At 37.7% G+C, this 22,564-nt stretch overlaps 1 protein-coding gene across 4 annotated transcripts in view; it reads left to right on the top strand.

Moving 5' to 3' along the window:
• lrrk2 (leucine-rich repeat kinase 2) overlaps positions 1-20,719 on the top strand; it is a 137,254-nt gene extending 116,535 nt beyond the window's left edge. For all 4 annotated transcript variants that reach the window (XM_059987538.1, XM_059987539.1, XM_059987540.1 and 1 more), the window contains 5 exons: positions 6,598-6,779; positions 10,838-10,987; positions 12,299-12,471; positions 14,701-14,781; positions 16,737-20,719. In XM_059987538.1, coding sequence (XP_059843521.1) covers positions 6,598-6,779; positions 10,838-10,987; positions 12,299-12,471; positions 14,701-14,781; positions 16,737-16,858 — 708 coding nt within the window. In that variant the 3' untranslated portion in view covers positions 16,859-20,719. The remainder of the gene's footprint in view (positions 1-6,597; positions 6,780-10,837; positions 10,988-12,298; positions 12,472-14,700; positions 14,782-16,736) is intronic.
• The last annotated feature ends 1,845 nt before the right edge of the window (positions 20,720-22,564 follow it).

Genomic DNA, 22,564 nt, shown 5'->3' with positions numbered 1-22,564 from the left:
TTAGACGTCATTTGTGGCTCAGCACTTGTACTGGTTACACGTGCATTTGCTGTTCGCTGATATTTTGTGTTCACTGTTGACTTTGTGTTTAATTTCACTGTGAAGATATAAAAAAAGAGCTGCAGATACCAAATGGATAGCAATGAGAAAAAGAGAAGAAAGTATCAATCATTATCAATAATGCAGAAAGTGGAGTTATTGCAGAAGCTTGATCATGGTGTGTCTGTGTGGCATCTTACTGAGGAATATTGTGTCGGAACTACCACTGTATATGATTTAAAGAAACAGAAAGACAAGTTACTGAATTTTTATAGTGACAGCAATGTTCTACATTTATTCCAATAAGTCATTTACCATGTGTTTGATTCAGTTTGTTTGAAGCTGTATATTTTTATGTTTTATTGAATGTTTTTGTTGGGAAAAAAATTTTCTTGTCATTCTTCCCTAAACAATACAGTATAACAACTACCTACATAGCATTTACATTGTATTAGGTATTATAAGTAATCTAAAGATGATTTAAAATATACGGGAGGATGTGCATAGGGCTGGAGCCCCACCGGATCCTAAAGTCCACCGCACTGAGACAGGTTAAATAAGGGACTTGAACTTGCATGTTTTTTGGTATCCGCAGGGGTGTCCCAGAACCAATAAGAAGGGATTCTGAAATCCGAAAAATTCTGAATTCTGAAATGCAACTGGCCCCAAGGATTTTGGATAAGGGATTATGGATCTGTATTCTTAAATCTTTCTGATCTAAAATCTTTAAGTAGGCTTTTACCTTGCCTATGATGTCTGAAGTTTCACATTCCAATATACACAATGAAGTTTTAGCATCTATAGTGGCTCTGAATCAAGTTCCTTGTGACATGAGATTGTGTCTCTGGGAGCTAATCCTCACTGACCAATCTGTAGGCATTGATGCTGATTAATAAATTGTTCTTCTCCAATTGCTCTCATTAGTTTTCCAGTTAGATGTGATTGCAGTTATCTGGAATTATTCCTTTTTTATGGTCTTGGGAGAATCATCTCAATGTCTTTGCTCATTCCCTTAAAAGCTCAAAGATCCATCCTTGGGTCCTTTTATTTTATTTTTATTGAGATACAGTGTGGAATAGGCCCTTCCAGTCCTTCAAGCTGCACCGCCCAGCAGCCCCTGATTTAACCCAAGTGTAATTACAGGACAATTTACAACGATCAATTAACCCACCAACTGGAGCCTCTTTGGACTGTGGGTGGAAACTGGAACACAGGGAGCCACGGTCACAGGGAGAACGTACAAACTCCTTCCAGACAGCAGAGGGAAATGTACTCAGGTCACTAGTACTGTAAAGCATTGTGCTAGCCGCTCTGCTCCCCCTATATTTCTGATTGTCATGCTGCCCTTTTAATGACAGAATGAAAAATAGATATTGTCTGAAATTAGCGATGTGAATGCTGATAACCCTTTTACAATGGAAAAAATATCTGAGTACACACATGCAATTAAACATGAAAATCCAGAAATAGTGTACTCTTTGCAGAGGCTGCACACTTACATTCCTTGCCATTACCTAATTTCATATTCAGTAACTGGGTATCAGAGCTCATTGCTCCATATTCTTTTTCATGTGCCCGGCAGCATCTGGTTTGACTCTTTTCCATTAACTTACATTTTATGTTACTATTGAATCAATCTGCATGTCTTTGAAAATGTGGGAGGAAACTGGAGCACACTAATTCATCCCACTCAGTGACCGTACCTGAGATCAGGCTCAAATCAAAATCCCCCGAGGAGTGAGGCAGCAATGCTAACTGGTGCAACAGCATGCATTTTGTGTTTTCCAGACTTGCTCTTCAGTGCTATTTAAAAGCCATCTGCTATTGGATGTTGGTTTATTATTGAAACCTTGTTTTCCATGCCATTTAGACAGTTAAGTACATCCAGTGATCCTTACTGAATTTTGGAGATGCTCCATTTGGATAGAACACATTTTGATATGCAGTTACTCTGCCCAAAACCACAAACTGCAGACAGTTGTAAACACAGACCAACCTGTCATGTAAACCGGCCTTCTCTCCATTGACTGTCTATTCTTCCTACTGTTTCTGGAAAGCAGCCAACATAATCAAAGACCCTTCCCCATCTTCTTCCATCAGGCAGAAGATACAAAAGCGTGAACACACCTACCTTTGATTTTCAAAGCCACAGTCCTTGCATTCTACTACCTTTATCCCATCTAGGGCAACCATATTTGCTTTTTCATTTTAATCCTATCTGTTCCAAAGGTTAAATTCCCTGGAATATTTTGTCATTTTGTAACCATGCCCCAGATGGCTATTTGACCCAGCTCAACCCCCGCCTTAAAGAACCAATCTTTAATTCTGGATAACCTTACTGGGAGAAGCATTTTCTCAGCATCCACCCTTTCAGTCCTCTAGCAGAGTTTTATATGCTCAAATAAAATCACTTCCCATTTTTTTCAATTCCAATTTGGCATTCTCAATCTGTTTGCATACAATAGTCCATTCATTACAAGGATCAATGCAGTGAACCTCTGCATTGCCTCTTCTACAAGCACATCATCTCTTAAAAGTTAGAACAACTGCAGTGCTGCAAATATGTTTTCATCATTTGCCTGTAAAGTTAAATCAGACTTCCTTTCTTTTTATACTCTAGACTAGTTGCCATAAAAGGCCAGCATTCCAGTAACCACCTTAGTTATTGCACCTCTAGGCCAATTTAGTTATGTACCTTTGAACCACAGCTTTTTAAAATCTCACTCTATTTCAATAATTTGCTTTTGTATACATTTTTAATAAAATGAATCATCTCTTATCTGGAAACGTCTTTTCTGCTCACTTACTTTTTCCGTATTTGTTTGCAGTCTGCTTGTGTCCTCCCAGCCTACTAACCCACCTGGGTTTGTGTCATCAGCAGGCTTGGTCCCAGTGTACTCCATCCCTCATCCAAGTAATTAAATGATTTGTTAAAAGTACTAGATCAAAAGTAGCCTGCACATTCATTAAATCCTCAAAATAATGTGCCAAATTCATATTTTGAATGTGCCCCCGTATCTTCAGATCCATCCTTACTGAATCACATGATGTCTAAGACTACATTTCTTACAGGTCTTCATTACTATTTGATTTATGCTCTGTGCTACAGTGTAGCTATAGTTTGGTGGAAGGTGTGGCCGTGGGGGAGGGGGCAGGCATAATATACTACTCCCATCCAGACTACTTAGCTTTACCTTACACTGCTGGAATAACAACATGTATGGACAAAGCTGCTCCGTTTCCTTTGGAAATGAATAATATGCCTGAATATTTGCATCCCAGCCCCTTGAACAGGAACATGAGGGATAGAAGGCTATCTGTCTCCTTGAGTTCCCCTCCATCTTTCAATAAGATAATGGTTGAACATTCTACCCAGGTATGTTTTTTCCAGAACTATTCCCATAACACTTCATTCCAGGACACTTGATTCCCTTAGTGCCCAGAAATCTATTGATCTGTGTTTTGAATCAAAATGATTGAATCTCTGCTGCTTTTAGGGGAAAGAATTCCAAAGGTTCATCAATCACCTGGTGAAGAAATTTCTGCTCATCGTTTCTGCTCAAAATCTATCATTTTGTGTACAACTCCACCCTCTGGTGGTGGCTAGTCAATAATTTCATGTTCACATTTTCAGCTTTTGGATTTAGCTTTTGCTTTAGACAACAAGACATAGGAACAGTTAGGCATTTCGGCCCATTGAGTCTGCCCCAGCATTCAATCATGATTGATTTATTTTCCCTCTTAACCCCATTCTCCTGCCTTCTCCCCATGGCCTTTTGATACCCTTACTAATCAAGAAACCATCAACTTCTACAAGCCATTTGTAACTATAAATTCCACAAATTCATCACATTCTGTCCAAAGAAATTCATCCTCAAACTCTTTTCAAATATGACCTTCTAATTTGAAATTGTGCCCTCTGGTCTTAGACTCTCCCACTATTGAAAGCATTTTCCGTGTCTACTCTATCTAGGCCTTTCAATATTTAGTAGGTTTCTATGAATCCTTTCCTCATCCTTCTAAACTCCAGTCAGTACAGGCTCAGTGCTATTAAACACTCCTTATTCATTCACCCTTTCATTCCCAAGATCATATATTGAGTTTTTATCTTCTGCAAAGTTTAAAAAAATAACTTCCAATGCATAATTAGAATCCCAAATTGAGAGAGATTTAACAAAGCAAATGGTAAGTTAATTTTAAGTTTTACATACTGGATTTCACAATATGAATACTCTCAATATTTCTGAAATCTTGATTTTGTTCTCTGGAGATATTTAAATTAGGTAGATTACACTTTTATCAAGTTCAGGGTCTGAGACCAGTGTAGTTCAGGTCTGATGGTCAGAATGCATGAGTGTGTCTCCAGCTATCCAGCAGTCTTGGTGCATTAAATGATTCTGGAAAAGTCTGATATAATTTGAGCAAGGACATAGGGATTCCACTGACGGTCCTGAGCTCTTTGGGGAGTTTAGCATTGTAAGAAAGAAAAAAAAACTAAACTTTAGTTTTTTTTTCAGGATATAAGCTGAACTTACATAAAAGTGAACTATTTCCTTTAAATGACCTAATGTCATCAAATGCCAAATTTCCGTTCCAAGTTGTTACAAGTCAATTTACATATCTAGGTGTAACAATTACTAAAAACTTCAAGAATTTATTTAAAGAAAACTTAATCCCCTTACTGAATTCTGTGAAAAAGATGCTTTCTGAATGATCTCCTCTTTCTTTATCCCTAATTGGCCAAATTAATTCGATTAAAATAAAGATTCTTCCTAAATTTTTATGTATTTTTCAGGCTTTACCTATTTTTATTCCTAAGACCTACTTTGATTCTTTAGATTCAATTTTAACATCTTATATTTGAAATAATAAACAAGCTTGTTTAAGTAAAGTTTACCTACGAAGAAATAAAGAGATGTATGGATTAGTCCTACCCAATTTTAGGTTTTACTATTGGGCTGCCAATATCAATATAAGGTATATTACTTTTTGGTCCTATTATATTTATCGTAAATTTTGTCCATCATGGGTCTCCTTAGAAGTTAATTCTGTAAAAAAAAAAATCCTCTATTGTCTCTCTTCTTGGATCATACTCTTTTTCTGCAAATAAAACAACAGATAACATAATTGTTAAGCAAACTTTAAGGATCTGGTCTCAATTTAGAAAATTTTTTGGTTTAGCGAATTTTTCATTATCATCTCCCATTCTCCTTAATTTTTTTTTATCCCTTCCATGACTGACAAAGTCTTTAAGGATTGAGATGAACTAGGTATTAAGTGTTTTTGCGACCTGGTTATCTCAGGATCTTTTGTTTCATTTGACCAATTGTCAACTAAATTTGCACTCCCAAAAACAAATTTTTACAGATATCTTCAAATTACAGATTTCTTACATTTCCAATTAACTATTTTTCCTATAGGTCCTGATAAAAATTTACTGGATGATATTTTAAATTTAAAACCTTTTGTTAATGGTTCTATTACTGGTATCTATAACTTGTTGATTGATTCTAGACAAGACTTTTTGGATAAAGTAAAAAAAGCTTGGGAGGATGACCTAAATTGTCAGATTTCTGATGAAAGATGGAATAAAATTCTTAAACGGGTTAATAAATCATCTTTCTGTGCTCGTCATTGTCTTCTACAATTTAAAGTGGTTCATAGAGCTTACATTTCTAAACAGAAGCTGTCCAGTTTTTATCCAAACGTTTCTCCACTTTGTAATAAATGCAACTCTGCTGATGCCTCTTTAATCCATATGTTTTGGTTTTGCCCTAAAATTGAAAAGTTTTGGTGGGAAGTATTCCATACCTTCTCACAACTTTTTAGGGTCCAATTTGACCCGAATCCCCTTACTGCCCTGTTTGGCATTATTGCAAATGAAGATATATCTTCAAATACTCCTAATCTACAGGTTTTAGTTTTTACCTCTCTTTCAGCAAGGAGAGCAATCTTGCTTAAATGGAAGGAGTCTACCCCTCCTACACATCTTCAATGGCTATGTGATATTATGTCTTAATTAAATTTAGAAAAGATCCGCTGCTCAGTCTTAAATTTGAAACAATCTTTTTATGATATCTGGGGACTTTTCCTAAATTACTTTTAAGTTTAACAGTGCACAGACTTTAATGCATATTTTTATCTTTTCTTAAGCAAATTTTTTTTTCTAATTATCCATTATCATCCATCAGCCTTTTTTTACAAAGCATTGTAAGAAAGGAAACTACTTCAGTGGTTAGCACAATGCTCCAAAAGTAGTTGACAGTGGTTAGGAAAATGCTACAAGAAAATAGTTCTTTTTATTTATTGCAAAAGATATCTCAGTTTGATCTGATCGTTGTCTTAAGAAATTCAGGTTTGTTTTTGCATTTTTTATTTGGGTTTGTTTGAGTTTTTTAAATAACTTTAAAATGAACCATTTTTATCAGTGTATTTTATTTCAAACGTCATCAAATTTTTAAAAATCTCAGTAAATGTAATAACATTAATTCTAACAAATAGACTTGTATTCTTTTCCATAATGCAAACAATAGTTTGTGGTTTATTCTTGTCTAACAGTACCAAGATGGTGCGCCACTGAAGGTTATTGATATAGGTGACATCAGTACTCCTTTGGTGTGCTTGAGCTCATCAACCATTACAGGACAGATAATCTTCTGGGCAGGTTGTGGAACAAAGACTGTATCACTCAACAGTGATTTTACAATTCAGAAGATGATAGAGACAAAAACCAGGCCACTGTAAGTTATTACCTTCTTTGTTTTTGGGATATGAACTTCTAAAATTTCTTAATCATATTTAAAGGGTTTTCATTTTTGAAGTACATCAGTGAGTTCAGTGGAACTTTCATTCCACATACTCCAAAAAGACGTCTTTGAAAGTAATAACTACTGCCATCATTTTAATGAGATGGTTTGATTTTTTTTGAAATCTTGCCATGTCTACACAGTAGTCCCAATTTTGGAGATCCTCTATCTGGTCGTTAGCATCTCTGTTTTATTTTGCTGCCTTCCTTCAGAAAAATCCTGAAGTCTAGCCCTGGTGTGGATTTATTACTATTAATGACATCTTCTACAGTGGCACCTGTGTTTCTCACTACCCCTGTGCTGCATTGGTAAAATTGAAATTGGGTTCTGTTGTGGTAGTGTGAACTTCCACAGACATCTCAGCCTGAGAAATCTTTTTGTATGGTCTGCACCAAGATTAAGCCCAGTGTGGCCTGCAAACCCATTGAAATCATTAGGAATGCAAGAGATTTTGCAGATGCTGGAAACCTTGAGTAACACACACAAAGTGCTGGAAAAACTCAGCAAGTCAAGCAGCGTCTATGGAAGAGAATAAACAATGGATATTTTTGGCTGAGATTCTTCATTAGGACTGGAATGTAAGAGGGTAGAAGCCAGAATAAAAATGTGTGGGTTGGGGAAGCTGGCATTTGATGGGTGAGATCAAGTGAGGAGTAAGTGGGTGAGAAGATGAAGTAAGAAGTTAGGAGGGGGAGAGGTGGAAGAGGGCTTGGTAAAGAGCTGAAAAAGAATCTAACAGGAAAGAACAGTGGATAATGGAGGAAATGGAAGGAGGAGGGAAACCAGAGGGAGGTGATGGGTGGGTGAGGAGAAGAGGAGTGAGTATAATCAGAGTGGGGAATAGAATAAAGAGAAGGGGATGTTATTACTGTAAGTTAGAAAAATAGACGTTCGTGCTGTCAGGTTAGAGACCACCGAGATGGAATATGAGGTTTTGCTGCTCCAACCTGAGTTTGGTAAAGGAGGTCAAAGGTTTCAAAAGGTACATTTAATGTCAGAGGAATGTATATAATATACATCCTGAAATGCATTTTCTTCGCAAACATCCATGAAAACAGAGGAGTGCCGCCAAAGAATGAACGACAGTTAAATGTTAGAACCCCAAAGTACCCCCCCAGCTCCCCTCCCTCCCATGCATAAGTGGCAGCAAGCAACAATCCCCCCTCCCCACCGGCCAAAAAATAGCATTGGCACCCACCACTGAAAACTCAAGCATGAGCAAAGCATCAATAAAGACTAAGACTTGCAGTACTCCAAAGACTACATTGTTCACCTAGCATTCGACATACCACAGGCTCTCTTTCTCCTAATAATGAAGAAAAAGGTGTCTCTGTTTCACAGTGAGAGGGGAGCCATAAAGAACAACTCGCTGGTTTATGATGTTAGAAGTCTGTTGCATCACTTTTTCTGAGCTCTGTGCCCAAAGATCTCAGGTCTCTGGGCACACAGCCTTAGATCTTCCATCTCCCATGACACACTGGTCTTCTGCTTGGACACTGACTTCCGATCCCCCTGTCTCCAGAGCCACGAGTGCTCAGTCCTCTGAAGGCAAGTGCAGCTCTTGGCCTGAGCCCTTGGAGTGCCGAACAACAGCCAGTTGTGAAACCCCGACAGCAGGTCCCATTCCCACAAAGAACCATAGTCAGCATGCAACTCCTGGTCAGGGTCAGAGTCTTCATTGAGTACCATTAACTCTCCTAAGCTCTGAATGGGAAATTGAATTGAAATTAATCATCAGGAAGTAATGTGGACCAAGAGAAAAGTGAAAGTAAAAAGTAAAATGATCTTTGTATTTTTTATAATTTAATTCAGTTACTTAACTATAATTTCTAATAGTACCAAGACATTGACAAAAGTTTAATTTCAGCAGCCAGGGCTTACAGAATGTCAAAGCAAAGCTGAGAAATCTGCCAGACTAATTAGCTGAAAGATGCTGTGCACTGCACTGCACAGAATAGTACTGGTGTGTGAGATCCAACTTCCCAGTGAAAGCCATATTTGAAGAAAGATTGTGGCAGCCGGTTATCTTAAAGTCAACAGGTGGTCTCCTCTCCGCCCCCCCCCCCCCCACCCCATTATAATACCTCTTTGTGTTACTCTTTTTCTGTCAGGTTTAGCAGTAAATACATTTTAGGTGTTTTGCACCTTTTGAAATGTGTGTATGCATTTGGGTGGTTCTAGGCCAAGTAAAACAGATTGTTTCTATTCATTTGCACACATGAAAATGATCTGTTAAAGAAAATTAGTGAAAATAGTAAAAAAAATTGCCAATATTTACAAAAAAAAAGACAATAGAATATCCATACTTATCCTTGTCCAGTGTGAACTTCTGCGAGCCCTTACCACTCTCCCATACTGAGGGCAATGAGCTCCTTTTATAGGTACTACCATCAAAGTTAACTTAAGGCTACACATGAATTAGAATGTGATGCATCCACAGTGTAATTATAATTATGTAACAAAATTAACAGAATTAAATGCAATACAGTATACTAACAACATATACACATTTTCACATTCCCATCACTAAATAAATGGAATATTCCACTGTGTATGTGGAAGGGCATCATAAAGCCAACCTGAGCTCATCAGCTTAGCTTAGGACCCAGCGGACAACACAGAACTTCCAGGCGACAACAGCATGAAACAGCAGAATACTCAGCACAATCACACACTTACAGTCAAGTACAAATAAAGAATGAAATTAATCTTTGGTGTCTGACTTTGAATGTATGTAACAATGTAGTGGGTAAATTATGAGAAAATACCATGAAGACATTGAAGTAGGTGCACTCACCATAATGACAACTGAATGACATGGCAATATTTGAGTGTATATGAACTTGCAATGTGAGGGGGTGTGTTAACCGAGTGTTCTCCATCACAGGCACGATCAATGACAGACACCACCATAGAGTTATTATTTTCTTGAAAATACCTGTACTGAATATATTTACCATTCACTGTGTAATTCACAGACAACATCTTGTCACAAAAAGACTGAAATAATCAGCTGCACAAATCATTAACCCCTGTTATCACAGTGGTAAATAAAATCAAGTTCCCTGCTCTCAATTCTTGACTATCTGAGAGCTTTTTGTATCAAGAATGATGAACAGTTTGTACATTTCCTTTTGCAAACCAAAATCAGATGCTTCTCAAAAGGAAACTGCATGAGACACTTTTAATGTGCCTTTTGAAATTACGATAAGGCTCTTTGAAGATTCCAATGCTTCATTCAGTAAACAACTTAAGAATATTAGCTATGACGTTACTTATTTGTCAGAATTATTCACAAAGTTTAATAAAATCAGTTTTCAATTGCAAGGAAATAATGTGAATCTTATCAAAGTCATATCAGTCATCTCCACATTTCTGTCCAAGTTAACCCTATTTAAGTGAAGTAACACACACAAAATGCTGGAGGAACTCAGCAGGCCAGGTAGCATCTATGGGAAAACTGTACAGTCGACGTCCGAAATGTCGACTGTACATTTTTCCATAGATACTACCTGGCCTGCTGAGTTCCTCCAGCATTTTGTATGTGCTGTTAGGATTTCCAGCATCTGCAGATTTTCTCTTGTTTGCTATTTAAGTGTAACATTGGCCATCAGAACTTTTTCCAATTTCTGAACCTCTTTGAATTAGAAGAGACAGGAAGGTCACCATCTGGTATTCTTTAAGTATGCTGTGCCCACTTGGGTGCTTTGCATAAAGACACTTAGATTTCAGAATCTTCTCCTGATCCAAGTTCCTTATTGGGTTCTAAATCTATTCCTGAACACTTGTGATGTGGAATTAACAGAAAGGTTGGAAGAAGAACTGACCTTGCTACAAAATCACTTTGAGCTGAAGCTGAGGTTCAAAAAATCATATCAATAATTTTGGTTGCAGGAAGAAATCTCTGAATGCTGTCCTGTATTGTGGAAAAAAAGATCAAGATGTTCTTTATTGCCTTTTCAACATCATATTTCCATTATTTATTTTTGCAGAAGACAACAGAAATATCACAGTGGAAATATTATCATAATGGTGATTGATAATTATATATATTTGGCAAAGAAGGGTAGCCATGTAGTTGAAATATGGGACTACACTTCAGATAAAATGAATCAATCATTTGACTGTGCTACTATTCTTAAGTAAGTACTGTAATTCAATTCAGCAAACTGAACTATTTTGTGATTTTTGTCTCACAACTCATTATTCAGAGAAATATGGTTAATAATCAATAGATTCTCTATGAATCTTAGTTGATCTAACCCACAACTCCATTAATTAGGACTTCTTAACAGCTGGTGATTGAGTGATGTTGATTGAAACCTACCATCAGTTTGTCTGCTCATATTCTTGGTGGTGAAGAGTTTGACAGAGGGGACTATTTTGCAGTAGTAAATTCATACCTTCAGAACTCCCAAGTCAGTGTAACTGCAATCTTTAGTAGTTTACATGCTCCCTTAATTAGTGAAATTAGATTATTACATTGGTTGCAATTGGTTTTCTTTTTATGAATATAACAACAGGGACAACTTCTTGAGTAATATCATTGTATTGTATTTGAGTAAGATCCTATCCTGCCTTTGCAAGTAGAATATATTGTTCAAGCGATGAATAAGTGAAATTAGCTTTCTGCTTTTTGAAGGAAAACTTGCTTTGTTTGACAGAATCCAGCTGTTTCGAGTGTTGTACTTTCTCCAGTTCAAAATATGTCACTGACACCTGTTCTTTTCCTGAGACCGGGGATCATGAGACCAGCCAGAGGTCTGATTGGACAAAGGGGGCCTTCATGTGAACACCTTTATAGGTTGGGAGCGTTGATGAACTCCAGATAAAATGGTATCTCAGGATATGAGGGGAGAAAATCAGAATGAAACATGAAGCACGAGAGGCAAGTTTGGAGGCAGGGTTTGCGGTTATTGACTCTGGAGGTCAAAAGTGAAAAGTGTTAGGCAGCTGTTCTTGCTCAGGAAATCCTGGAAGCTGGGTGGCATTTGTCATGTGAAGGGACATTGCAACAGTATGAAGTTGTGATGGTATGCTGACCACTTAATCTCATTGAGTCTTAGAAAGAGACAGCAGAGAAACAGGCCTTTCATGATGATTATCATTTGCCTCTTTACATTAATCCTATGTTAATTCCACTTTCTTGTCTCTCCCATAATGGCAGTGCCCTTCACCGTCCTCCCACCCCCAAACACAACAGAAGCTGCCCAGTGGAATTGTATGTTTTGTGCGATTTGACATGAAAAAGGCACAAAGGCAGTATTCTCCGGGTTAAATTAGTGTTTAGCATGTTGTTTAAATTAAAGGAAATGTTATGGCATTTAAATTCTTGTGCTTCTGTTTTATTTTCACACTTTGCTGAGGACTTTTTGTACATTATTGTTATTTTTGAATGAAAAATAATTTACTCACGAATGCATTTATGTTTATTATATAAAAAATTTCCTTAGGAATGACAGCTATTCTGCTAGAGTGAAAGCTCTTCATCTTCAAAAACCCAGCACCCTGTGGATTGGGACAGGAGGGGGTGACATCATTTTATTAGATCTTTCTACTCAACTACCCATTTATGTTATGGATAAATTTTGCCACTCCATCAGAAGTATGGTGACAACACAAATTGGTAAGAAATGTTTATTTGCAATAGCAATGTTCTGTATGGTTCATACTGGAATGTATTTGGAAAGGTAGTTTTATATTTAAAAAAAAACAAGTTTTGGCATGAAAACACTTGGTTTTCAAGATCACTACTTGAAAACAGTAGAAGTCACAATAAGAAAAATATGTGCACCAATTGAGCTGTCCCTGAAAACTTTCTGAAGGTACCCTATCTACAACTGATTGGAGGCTGAGACTGGGGGGGGGGGGGGTTAAAGAACATTTTTGACACTGTGATATTACAAATAATTATTAATGTAATTTTATGTTTACAATATTAAAGCTTCTGCAATGCTGAAATAACTTACCATTTTACTATGTAATACAATCAAGTGAATTTCAATGAATAGACATGAATTTCTGTCAGGACAATCTAGCATGAGATTAGGTACTACAGTTCTGCCACGATCAGCAAGACTTAATTACACAGGGATATGTATGCATCCCATCAGCCTTGTGTTGGTGACAATGTAATTAAATGTCTGCCTATCAACTTTCGATGATATTGTCTGAGCCAGACACAGTTATCAACTGTCACAGGGAGTAAGAGTTTAATTCCAGTGAGGGAGCCTGGAAATACAAGGAAGGGTGCTGGCTTGAAAATTACCGACTCCCAACTTGAAGAGTGATAATGACAAAAAGTAACAGTAAACCTTTCTTTCAAGGCCTTGTATTTAGAGTGAGTACTCTTCAAATCCTTTAATGAGGACCAGTTGGAGAGCAGGTCTAGTGTCAGTAGGCATGGTGATGTCAGCTCTCATTGGTATATTAAAACTGCTGCAGTTAAAATGGTAAATACTGATGGATCTTAGGATCAAGCTGGCAGTCCACCATGAGGTGAGATGGGATTGATGTAGTGTATATGGGTGCTTGATGATTGCCATGGACTTATTAGGCTGAATGACTCATGATCCAGAAAGTAATGTGGCATAGGATCCAGGGAAACTTAGCTCAGTGGAATGGAGTTGGCTTGTCTACACAAGGCAAAGGGAGATAGTAAACAGAGCATATTCTGCCTGGAGTTTGGCGACTAGTGGTGTTCCACAGGGAACTGCCTAGGACCTCTGTTTCTTGTGATTTTATAAATGACTTGGATGAGGAAGTGGCCAAGTGGATTAAGAAGTTTGCAGATGGCACTAAGGTTGAAGGTGTTAAAGGCAGTGTAAATAATTGTGGTAGGTTATAACAGAATGTAGAATGTCTTGTTGGGAGATGGGGTTTCATCCAGAAAACTGTGAAGTGTTTCAGGTTGAAAGTTTAAATTTGAAGGTGGAGTATAAAGTTAATGGCAAGATTTTTAGCATTGTGGAAGAACAGAGGGATCTTGGAGTCCACATTCATAGTTTTCTCCAAGTTGCAGTGCAAGTTATTAAGGTGGTTAAGAAAGCAAATGGTGTGCTGGACTTCATTAATTGGGGCATTGAGATCAGGAGCTGCTAGATAATGTTGGAACACTATAAAACTCTGGTTTCTGTTCAGTTCTGATCACATTATTAAAGGGAGAATATAGAAGTTTTAGCGGGTGCAGAGGAGATTTATCAGGATCCTGCCTGGGGTTAGAAAATATGTCTTTGAGAAAAGCTTGAGCAAGTTAGGGTTTTGCTCCTTGGAGTTATAGAGGATGAGAGGCAACTTGATATTGGCATAAGATTCAGGGATGCATAGATAGAGTAGAGAGCTAGCATCTTTTTCCTAGGCCAGCAGTGGCAAATGCCAGAGGATATCAGTTTAAGGTAAGTGGAGGAAAGTTTAGAAGAGATGGTCAGAGGTGGTTTATTTTTTCCACACAGGGAGCGGTAATTATCTAGAACAGTGATAAGAGGCTAATACAATAAAGACATTTTGGATGGACTCATGGATGTAAGGAAAAATGGAGGGTCATGGGCTGTGTAGAAGGACAGGTTAGAATTTTTTGTCACATTGATCATGGAGTAGATCTGTATTGATCAGCATAACATCATGGCCAAAAAGGCCCATTCTCTGCTGTACTATTCCATGTACTACCCTTTAACAATGAGATCTTATCGATTTATAAATTTGGATGTGATTTTAACTCAAATACACATTTTTTATAGGCACACACATTCTTTATTCATAGCACCTATTCATTGCCTTCATTAAAGTGTTCAAATTATTTGTCTTTTGGTGGAATTTTTATCAATGCATAACATATTTCTCCAATTCTTTGTTTCAGAAAAGGAAAGCTGTTGCACTGTCTTGCTGATCCTAGGAAACGTCAATAAAGAATATTTTGAAAACAATAAATGGCAGAGAGGTAGGCTAAATTTCTGATACTTTGTTGTAATAGTTAAAGTGAGCAGAACTTGGCAAAATCACATTCTTACCTACAAATTGGAAGGTTTTGGGATGTTACATACCTGCAGGGAGACTTTGACAATATACTTGATTCTTTTCCTCTGTATGCTTGGTAATCTCGCCAGCGGATGGCGTAGTGGCATCAGCGCTGGACTTCGGGGTGAGAAGTCCCGAGTTTGAATCTGGCCAGCTCCCTTGCACGCTCTCCATCCGTACCAGGGTTGAGTGTCGAGCTAACAACTTGAGCTCATTTTGAAAAAACCTGGAGAGGGATGGGCTCCGCCAGGTTTCAGATGCCCAAGACACGTCGTATGATGAGCAGATAAAAAGCTTGTCATAATGGTGCCCCGATGACTCCACCAGGTGCATGTGCGCGCACACGCGTACACACGCTTGTTAATCACTTTGCACAAAAGAGTTCATAACAGGACATATATTTTGAAGGCATGGTGTAAAGCAGGTAAATTATTTTGCCTGCCATGTTACATTTCCTTACTGTGAATTTGATGATTTTTTGGAGGCAGCATTTGATGGTGTTTTACAGTGTTCTGAGATTCCTACTCGAGATAGTCAATTCCTCAGAAGAGTATAGGAGGGCAAGGATTATTCTAAATATGAGATTCTGCAGATGCTGGAAATTCAGAGCAACACACGAAGTGCTAGAGGAACTTAGAAGGTTAGGCAGTATCTATGGCAATTAATAAAAGTTGAAGTTTCAGGCAAAGGCCCTTCTTCAGGACTGGAAAGGAAGTGGGTAGATGCCAGATTAAAAAGGTGGTGGGAGGGAATGGAGGACTAGTTAGAAGATGATGGATGAAGCCAGGTGAATGGTAAAGGCGAAGGAAGAATCTGATAGAAGTGGGGAGAGGACCACTGGAGAAAGGGAAGAAGGAGGAACACCAGGCAGAAGTGATAGGCAGGTGAGGAAGGAATGCTTCTCAACTCTTCCTGTGCTACATTGATCACTGCTGTTTCATGCACCCATGCTGAGCTCATTAATTTCATCAACTTTGCCTCCTACTTCCAGCTGTCCTGAAATTCACTTGACCCATTTCTGTAACCTCTTACCCCTTTCTTGATCTTTTTGTCTCCATTTCTAGAGACAAGCTGTCTTTTGTAAACCTATCAATTCCCACAGCTATCTTGACTATACCTTTTCCCACCCTGTCTCCTGTAAACATGCTATTCCCTTTTCTCAGTCCCTTCCTCTCCACTGCATGTGTTCCCAGGATGAGATTTTCCTTTCCAAGACATCAGAGATGCACTTTCTTCAAGAATGGAGCTTCCTTTCCTCTACCTTGATGCTGCTCTCACTTGCATCTCCTCCATTTCCCAGACATCTATTCTCAGCCCATCTTTCTGCAGCCTTAACAGGGACAGAATTCCTTGTGTCATCACGTAACACCCCATGAGCCTTCTCATTTAACACATTATTCCTGGCAACCTCCAGCATTTTCAACGGAACCTTATCAGCAAACAGATCCTCCCCTCTCCCATACTCTCCACTTTCCACAGGGATTGCTCCTTCCATGATTTCCTTGCCCATTCATCCCTCCTTATTAATCTCCCTTCTGGCACCTACCAGCACTGTCCACCATATATGCCTTTTTTCAACCTTACAAAGCTTCTGTCTCCTTCAATCATCAGGAATCATTGAATATCCTCCTCAATTTCAGCTGCCCATAGAAATTTGTCACTGTCTTATACTTGTTCCACAATTGCAAGCTATGATATTAACCAATGGGTCTACAAAAGATTGTCTTATTACTGTTGATGGGAGTTTGTTTTGCACAAATGGGTTGATTACAATAATTCACTAGTATTATTATAACAATAATTGTACTTATGCTTGTGGACAAATAGATGATTCAAACTTCCTCATGATATTCAGCTGCTTGGAATTGTATATTTCAGAATTGCAATCACAGCTGTTTGTCTGGGATTTGAGCCTTCCTTATGAAATCCAGAACTTGAAGAAGCACAATGATACGAGAAGAGAAATAACCAAGAAAATGAGGACTAGATCATTGGAATAATTGCACATGGACAAATACATATGAATATATTTTTAATTAATGGTATTTTATATGTATTGAATATATGAAGTAATGAATCTAATATTTTGATGTTCTGGTTAAACTGTAAAAGCCAATTTCAGTATTAAAGAGCTATATGAATTATTACATATATAAAAGCAATAGTGTCTCCCCTTGCTTGCCCCATCATGCAAATCCTCTTCAACTCTATGCACTTTTGTAATATTAGTTTAAAACTTTGGGTTTAGTTGAAAATGGAAGTACTTTTTGCCATAATCCAAGTGGCTTGCCATCACAAAATAATGTGGAAAATTGATAGTCTCACTATCTATGTTCAAAATTCCACACTAAAGAATACCATGAAAGCACTGAATTTCACCTAGAATTCACCTGAATTTCACCTGGACACCTAGAACAAAACCAGTTGGTGGTTGCCAGTTATGGTTTGTGCCCATCAAGTTGGCTTATATTCCAGCAGTCTGGAATTTGTTTAAATGTAATGAGCTATGAATGTTCCTGGTCACATTTTGGGAATTATGATTGGAACTCACTGGTGTAGCAAGTGGACAATAATGATGCAAAATGATTATTACTATATGGGATTTAGAATAATTCTCTGGACATTTTTCAAAGCATATTTGAGCCTCATCACGAGTATTTTTTTTAAATTAAAAGACATGGTGGTCTTAATACTACCTTGACAAATGTCTTGATACGTAATGCTGCCTTGCAAATAGGAAATGGTCATTCACAGAAGGCTCAGTATTAAAAAAAGCTGACTGTCAACTTTGCAAATTCCTAACATGCTCACCAAAACTTGTTACCTAATATATTGCTTGAGATAAAACAATAAGACTGTTTCTTTGAACATTAGAATTGTTTAATAATCCTTTAGTTGTACTATTGGATTCCCTCTGCAGCAATTAATATGTATTCCATCCTTCTTGTCCCACCACCAGAGAATCAAGTTTATTATTGCCAGAATGTGTCGTGAAATTTGTTATCTTAGCAGCAGCAATACAATGCAATACGTTATTCCCTTTTCCTATCCTACCCTGCTTACTTGCTCTCTTTGGCCTGTTCATTCATCACATACTCCATTGCTATATTCCTGCCATGTCTTCCTTTCCCCTTCACCATTAACAATTTAGGTACAATCCCAAAACTTTGTCAGATGTACACCAAAATATTTGCAGGTCTTGCCATTTGACTGCCATCTAATAATGTTAGTTTGTTCTGTTCTGCCACTTTTCCTTCTCCTTTTTTGGGATTCCCATCTCGTGCTTCCTTTGAGTAGGGAGCACAAACAGTTCACAAATAAAAGAAAGTTTAAAATTAAAAATATTTTCATAAGTTCTCTATTGGGATTTTTTATTTTGAAAGGATACAGCAGATCATCTTTGCTGGTAGATGAGTTTTTTGTAAGTGCTTTAATATTTTGAACATCATTAAAAACTGTATTACCAGTTTTTAATTTGTGGTATATTTAAACATGTCGAAATGCTTTACTTCATAGAAAAATTGAAATTTTCAAAGTTGAATGATATGGATTAAGATTCTGCAGAATGTCTATATTTTTAATAGTTTTAATTTTGTCACAAAAATATAAGGTAAGCTGGTGCTGATTTCACGTTAATATTAAAGATTTCTATGTGCTGGAGTAATTATTTAATCCTCTCACATTTTTGTGTGTTTTTTAATTCAAAGGAGCAATTCATGTTTTGGATCTCATTTTTCTAAGTAAAAGTATTGATTGTGTTTGATGAGTCATATTTTATTTATTGAAGCATTGGTAAATGGTAGCAGAAATTAAAGAGATTAAAATTAATCCTTGTTGAGTAGGTCACAGAACAAAGAACTTTCTGATTCATAAGTATCAGTATCCATGGACGTTGTTGGCTTGTTTGCACATGCTTATACTTTGAACAAGTTATCTAACTTTACTGTGGAACTGTCTCTCAAAACAAACAACGATGTAATTTATTCCTTGTAATAGGTCACGTAATGTTATTTAATAAGGTATTAGAATGCAATATTTACCATGACGACAAGATATTATATCCTAGAACTGCTCATAATGACTATTCAATGTAAATGCACAATTTGTTTATGTAGTGAAAATTTGTGCCACAGCCCTATTGAACATCAGTGCTTCCAGCTGCTGTTTCAACATCTGTTGTAGATAATTCTTGAAATCTCTGTGCTCTTCAAGGTGGAAGCACTGTGATCCTTGAACAGTATTCAATTTCTTACCATATTCCAAAGATGTGCAAGTATGCAAATTAATTAGTTTCTGTAAATTGCCCCTAGTAAATTGTCAGTAAATCTAGAGTGTCAATCCAGACAAGTTAGTGTGGAAATGGAGAAAGTTAAATTTAATCAATATTAATCAGAGTAATGTACATGGAGCTTAGAAAAATAGAGGGCTATAGGTAAGCCTAGTAATTTCTAAGGTAGGGACGTGTTTGGTACAACTTTGTGGGCCAAAGGGCCTGTAACATGCTGTAGGTTTTCTATGTTTCTAAATGGGTGCATGGTGTTTGATATGGATACAGTTGCTTGATGGGCCTGTTTCAACAATATAAGGTCATGTTGTAACACTCCAAGATTGTTGACTTGCATCTTTATAATATTACCCATTTTTCACTAGCCTCAACCAATCAGCTGTTCAAGCCCTCAGCGATGACCTTGTTACTTAAAAAATCAACTGTTCAAATGAAATCTGAGTTGACCACTTGCCTTTCATTCTTAATAAGCCTGACTTACTCTAAACCCAGTGGCCTATATTCTAATTTTCAGCAAGCCTTGTTCAGCTATATTTCTGTGCCTATTGACCTGCCTTGGCTCCAAAACGAAACTTTCATTCTCTTGTTTGATGGTCCTGAATTTCATCTCTCCCCATCTCTGTTTATGACAATGAAATAATTTAATTCCTCAATTGTCCACTTCAGTTTATCTCAAGCTCCTTTTACCTACAATTGGTAGCTATAGTTAAGTTGTTTAAGCTCTGAAATTTTATTCCAGGCCACAGAATCAGAATAAGGTTTAATATCACTCAAATATGTTATAAAATTTGTTGTATAATACTTAAAAGGTGCAATTAGATGACAACTAAAAGGTTAAGCAAGTAGTGCAAAAAGAGAGCAAAGAACTGAGTTAACGTTAATGAGTTCATTGTCCATTCAGAAATCTGATGGCAAAGGGGCAGAAGCTGTTACTGAAACATTGAGTGTATGTGCGTTCAGGCTCCTGTACCTTCTCCTTGATAGTAACAATGAGCAGCAGGCTTCTTCCTGGGTGATGGGGGTCCTTAAAAGAATGCAGCCTTTCTGAGACATTACCTTTTGAAGTGTCCTTGCTGTTGGGGAGGCTAGTACCCAACAATGGAACTGGCTGAATTTACAACTTTATGCTGCTTTTTCTGATCCTGTGCAGTGGCCTGTCAATATAAGATGTGTGGAAGAAAATTTAAACCATTATTACTGATTAGGGAACCATTTCTGCCACGACAGCAGTACTGTCTGTTCTTGGTAAATTGCCAACTAACTAACCCTACCTAGCTATAAGTACCTGACTCCCATGCTTGCTTGTACTTTAAGAAGGATGTGGGAACTTGTTTTTCACTGAACTCATTGTTCCATAATCTGCCCTACCATGGCAGGTAGAGTAACTTTTAAGCTGATTGGTGCTTTGGGTTATCACCTAGAACATGTTATGAAACATCTCTATTCTATTTGTGCTTTTTGTCATGTATATTTTGACTATAAATGTGAGTGTAATTTTTTGTTGAATAGAGCTGCGGGGATCTACTTTAGGAGTCTGGGCTCTCCATGATATCATGTAATAAAACCCTTTAGTCTGAAACAATTCTCTGAATTGGCCTAATCCATTCTGTCCTCTGCTTCTGAGATTTTTCCCCCACAATGCTTTGGCAACGAGGATGAGATCCTCAATCTGGTCTCCTAGCTGAAAGGAGTCTGGAACAGCAGGATCCAAAGAAGATCCCTAGGTGGAAAAGGAGAAGCAAAGCTGAAAAGTGCCTTCCAATTTGGGAAGGAAAAGGTGCCTTCTAAGTTGGGAATGTGATGAACCCCTAGGTTTATTTTGCTGCGGACTGTTATTTTTAAGAGAGAGTGCCCGAGTGACATCAGCCGCTGGCTTCTCGGCTCCTGTTTGATTCTTACTAAGAGAGGCGGGGGTGGAACTATATGACTGCAGCTTATTTAGATTTAAGCAAGATTAGAAGCTGCAGAAAAAAACAAAGGCAAGAAGCAGAAAAAAAGGCGTTTTGGAGCTGAGGCAGCTGATCATGTTATGGCTAATTGTTCCATCCTGAAGAAGGAAAAGGAAAAGGAGTCATTCCCAAATGCTTGTATTCAGCAGGTTGAAGCACCTAAAAAACGCACCGGGTCCTGAATGTTCTGTTGAGGCTTAGTTAAGAACTGAGAAGTCTGACTGAGTTAAGAAGGGACTTGATCCTTTTATATCAGATGGGTTGGTGTAGTGAAGGAGGGGTCAACCCCGGAACCAGTGAAAATTCTTTGAGATACTGGGGCTTCTCAGTCACTTATATTAGATGGCTTTCTAGAATTTAGTGACGAGACTAAAACTGATGAGGTAAATCTTATTAAATTTCTTGGGAAAGGTATTGTTTCTGTACCTCTCAATAAGGTAATTTTGAAGTCACATTTGTCAAGTTGTGGGTAAACCCAATCAGGCCATCCCTGTGGCCCCACTTCAGCCTATACCTGCATTCGGTGAACCATTTTCCAAAGTTATGGTAGATTGTGTTGGCCCATTGCCAAAGACAACAGCTGGCCAGCAATATCTGTTATCCATTACTTGCACTGCAGAGGCAATCCCTCACAGAAATATTAAAGCTGAAACTGTGGTGAAGGCTCTCACCAAGTTTTTTTTTTACTTTGTTTGGTTCGCTATCTGACCAAGCAGTAATTTTATTTCAGGATTATTCCAGCAGGTAGATTGTGAACTGGGAGCTAAACAAATTGCATCATCTGCGTGCCATCCAGAATCACAAGGAGCTTTAGGAAGATTTCAAAAAAAATTATTAGGATATACAGTATTGAAAATGGGAAAGACTGGGATGAGGGGGTACATTTGCTCCTATTTGCTGTAAGAGAATCGGTGCAGGAATTGCTGGGTTTTAGTCCATTTGAACTCATATTTGGTCACAGTGAGGGGACCTTTGACCTTGCTGAGGGAACAGTGAACTGATGAAAATGTGCATGCTAGCTTGTTAAACTATGTTTTGGAGTTCAAAAACTAAATTACACCAAGTCTAGCCTCGCAAGACAAAACTCTCAAAACAACATGAAACATTGGTATGATAAGCAAGCTTGAGAAAGGACATATCATGTGGGAGACAGAGTATTGGTGTTATTTCCAATCTTGACAAATCTGCTTCAAGCATAGTTTAGTGGGCCATTTGAAACAATCTGTAAAATTGATTATTTGAACTTTGTTATTAAAACACCCAATTGAAGAAAACCCACACAGGTGGTACATGTAAATATGATAAAGCGCTATTTTGACCCAGAGACGCCATCTGTGAGTGTTGTTGTAGGAACATGTGAAACTAGAGGGCCTGAGAATGGAATAACTGACTCGTCTGAGAATTTTAACAAGCCATAGTCTCAGTGAGGTTTATGAACTCAGTTATTTTGGAAAACATTGATAACAAATTGA

Source organism: Hypanus sabinus, chromosome 13 (genome assembly GCF_030144855.1).
Source record: "Hypanus sabinus isolate sHypSab1 chromosome 13, sHypSab1.hap1, whole genome shotgun sequence".
Lineage (NCBI taxonomy): Eukaryota > Metazoa > Chordata > Chondrichthyes > Myliobatiformes > Dasyatidae > Hypanus > Hypanus sabinus.
This window is presented reverse-complemented; position numbering and strand designations above follow the sequence as displayed.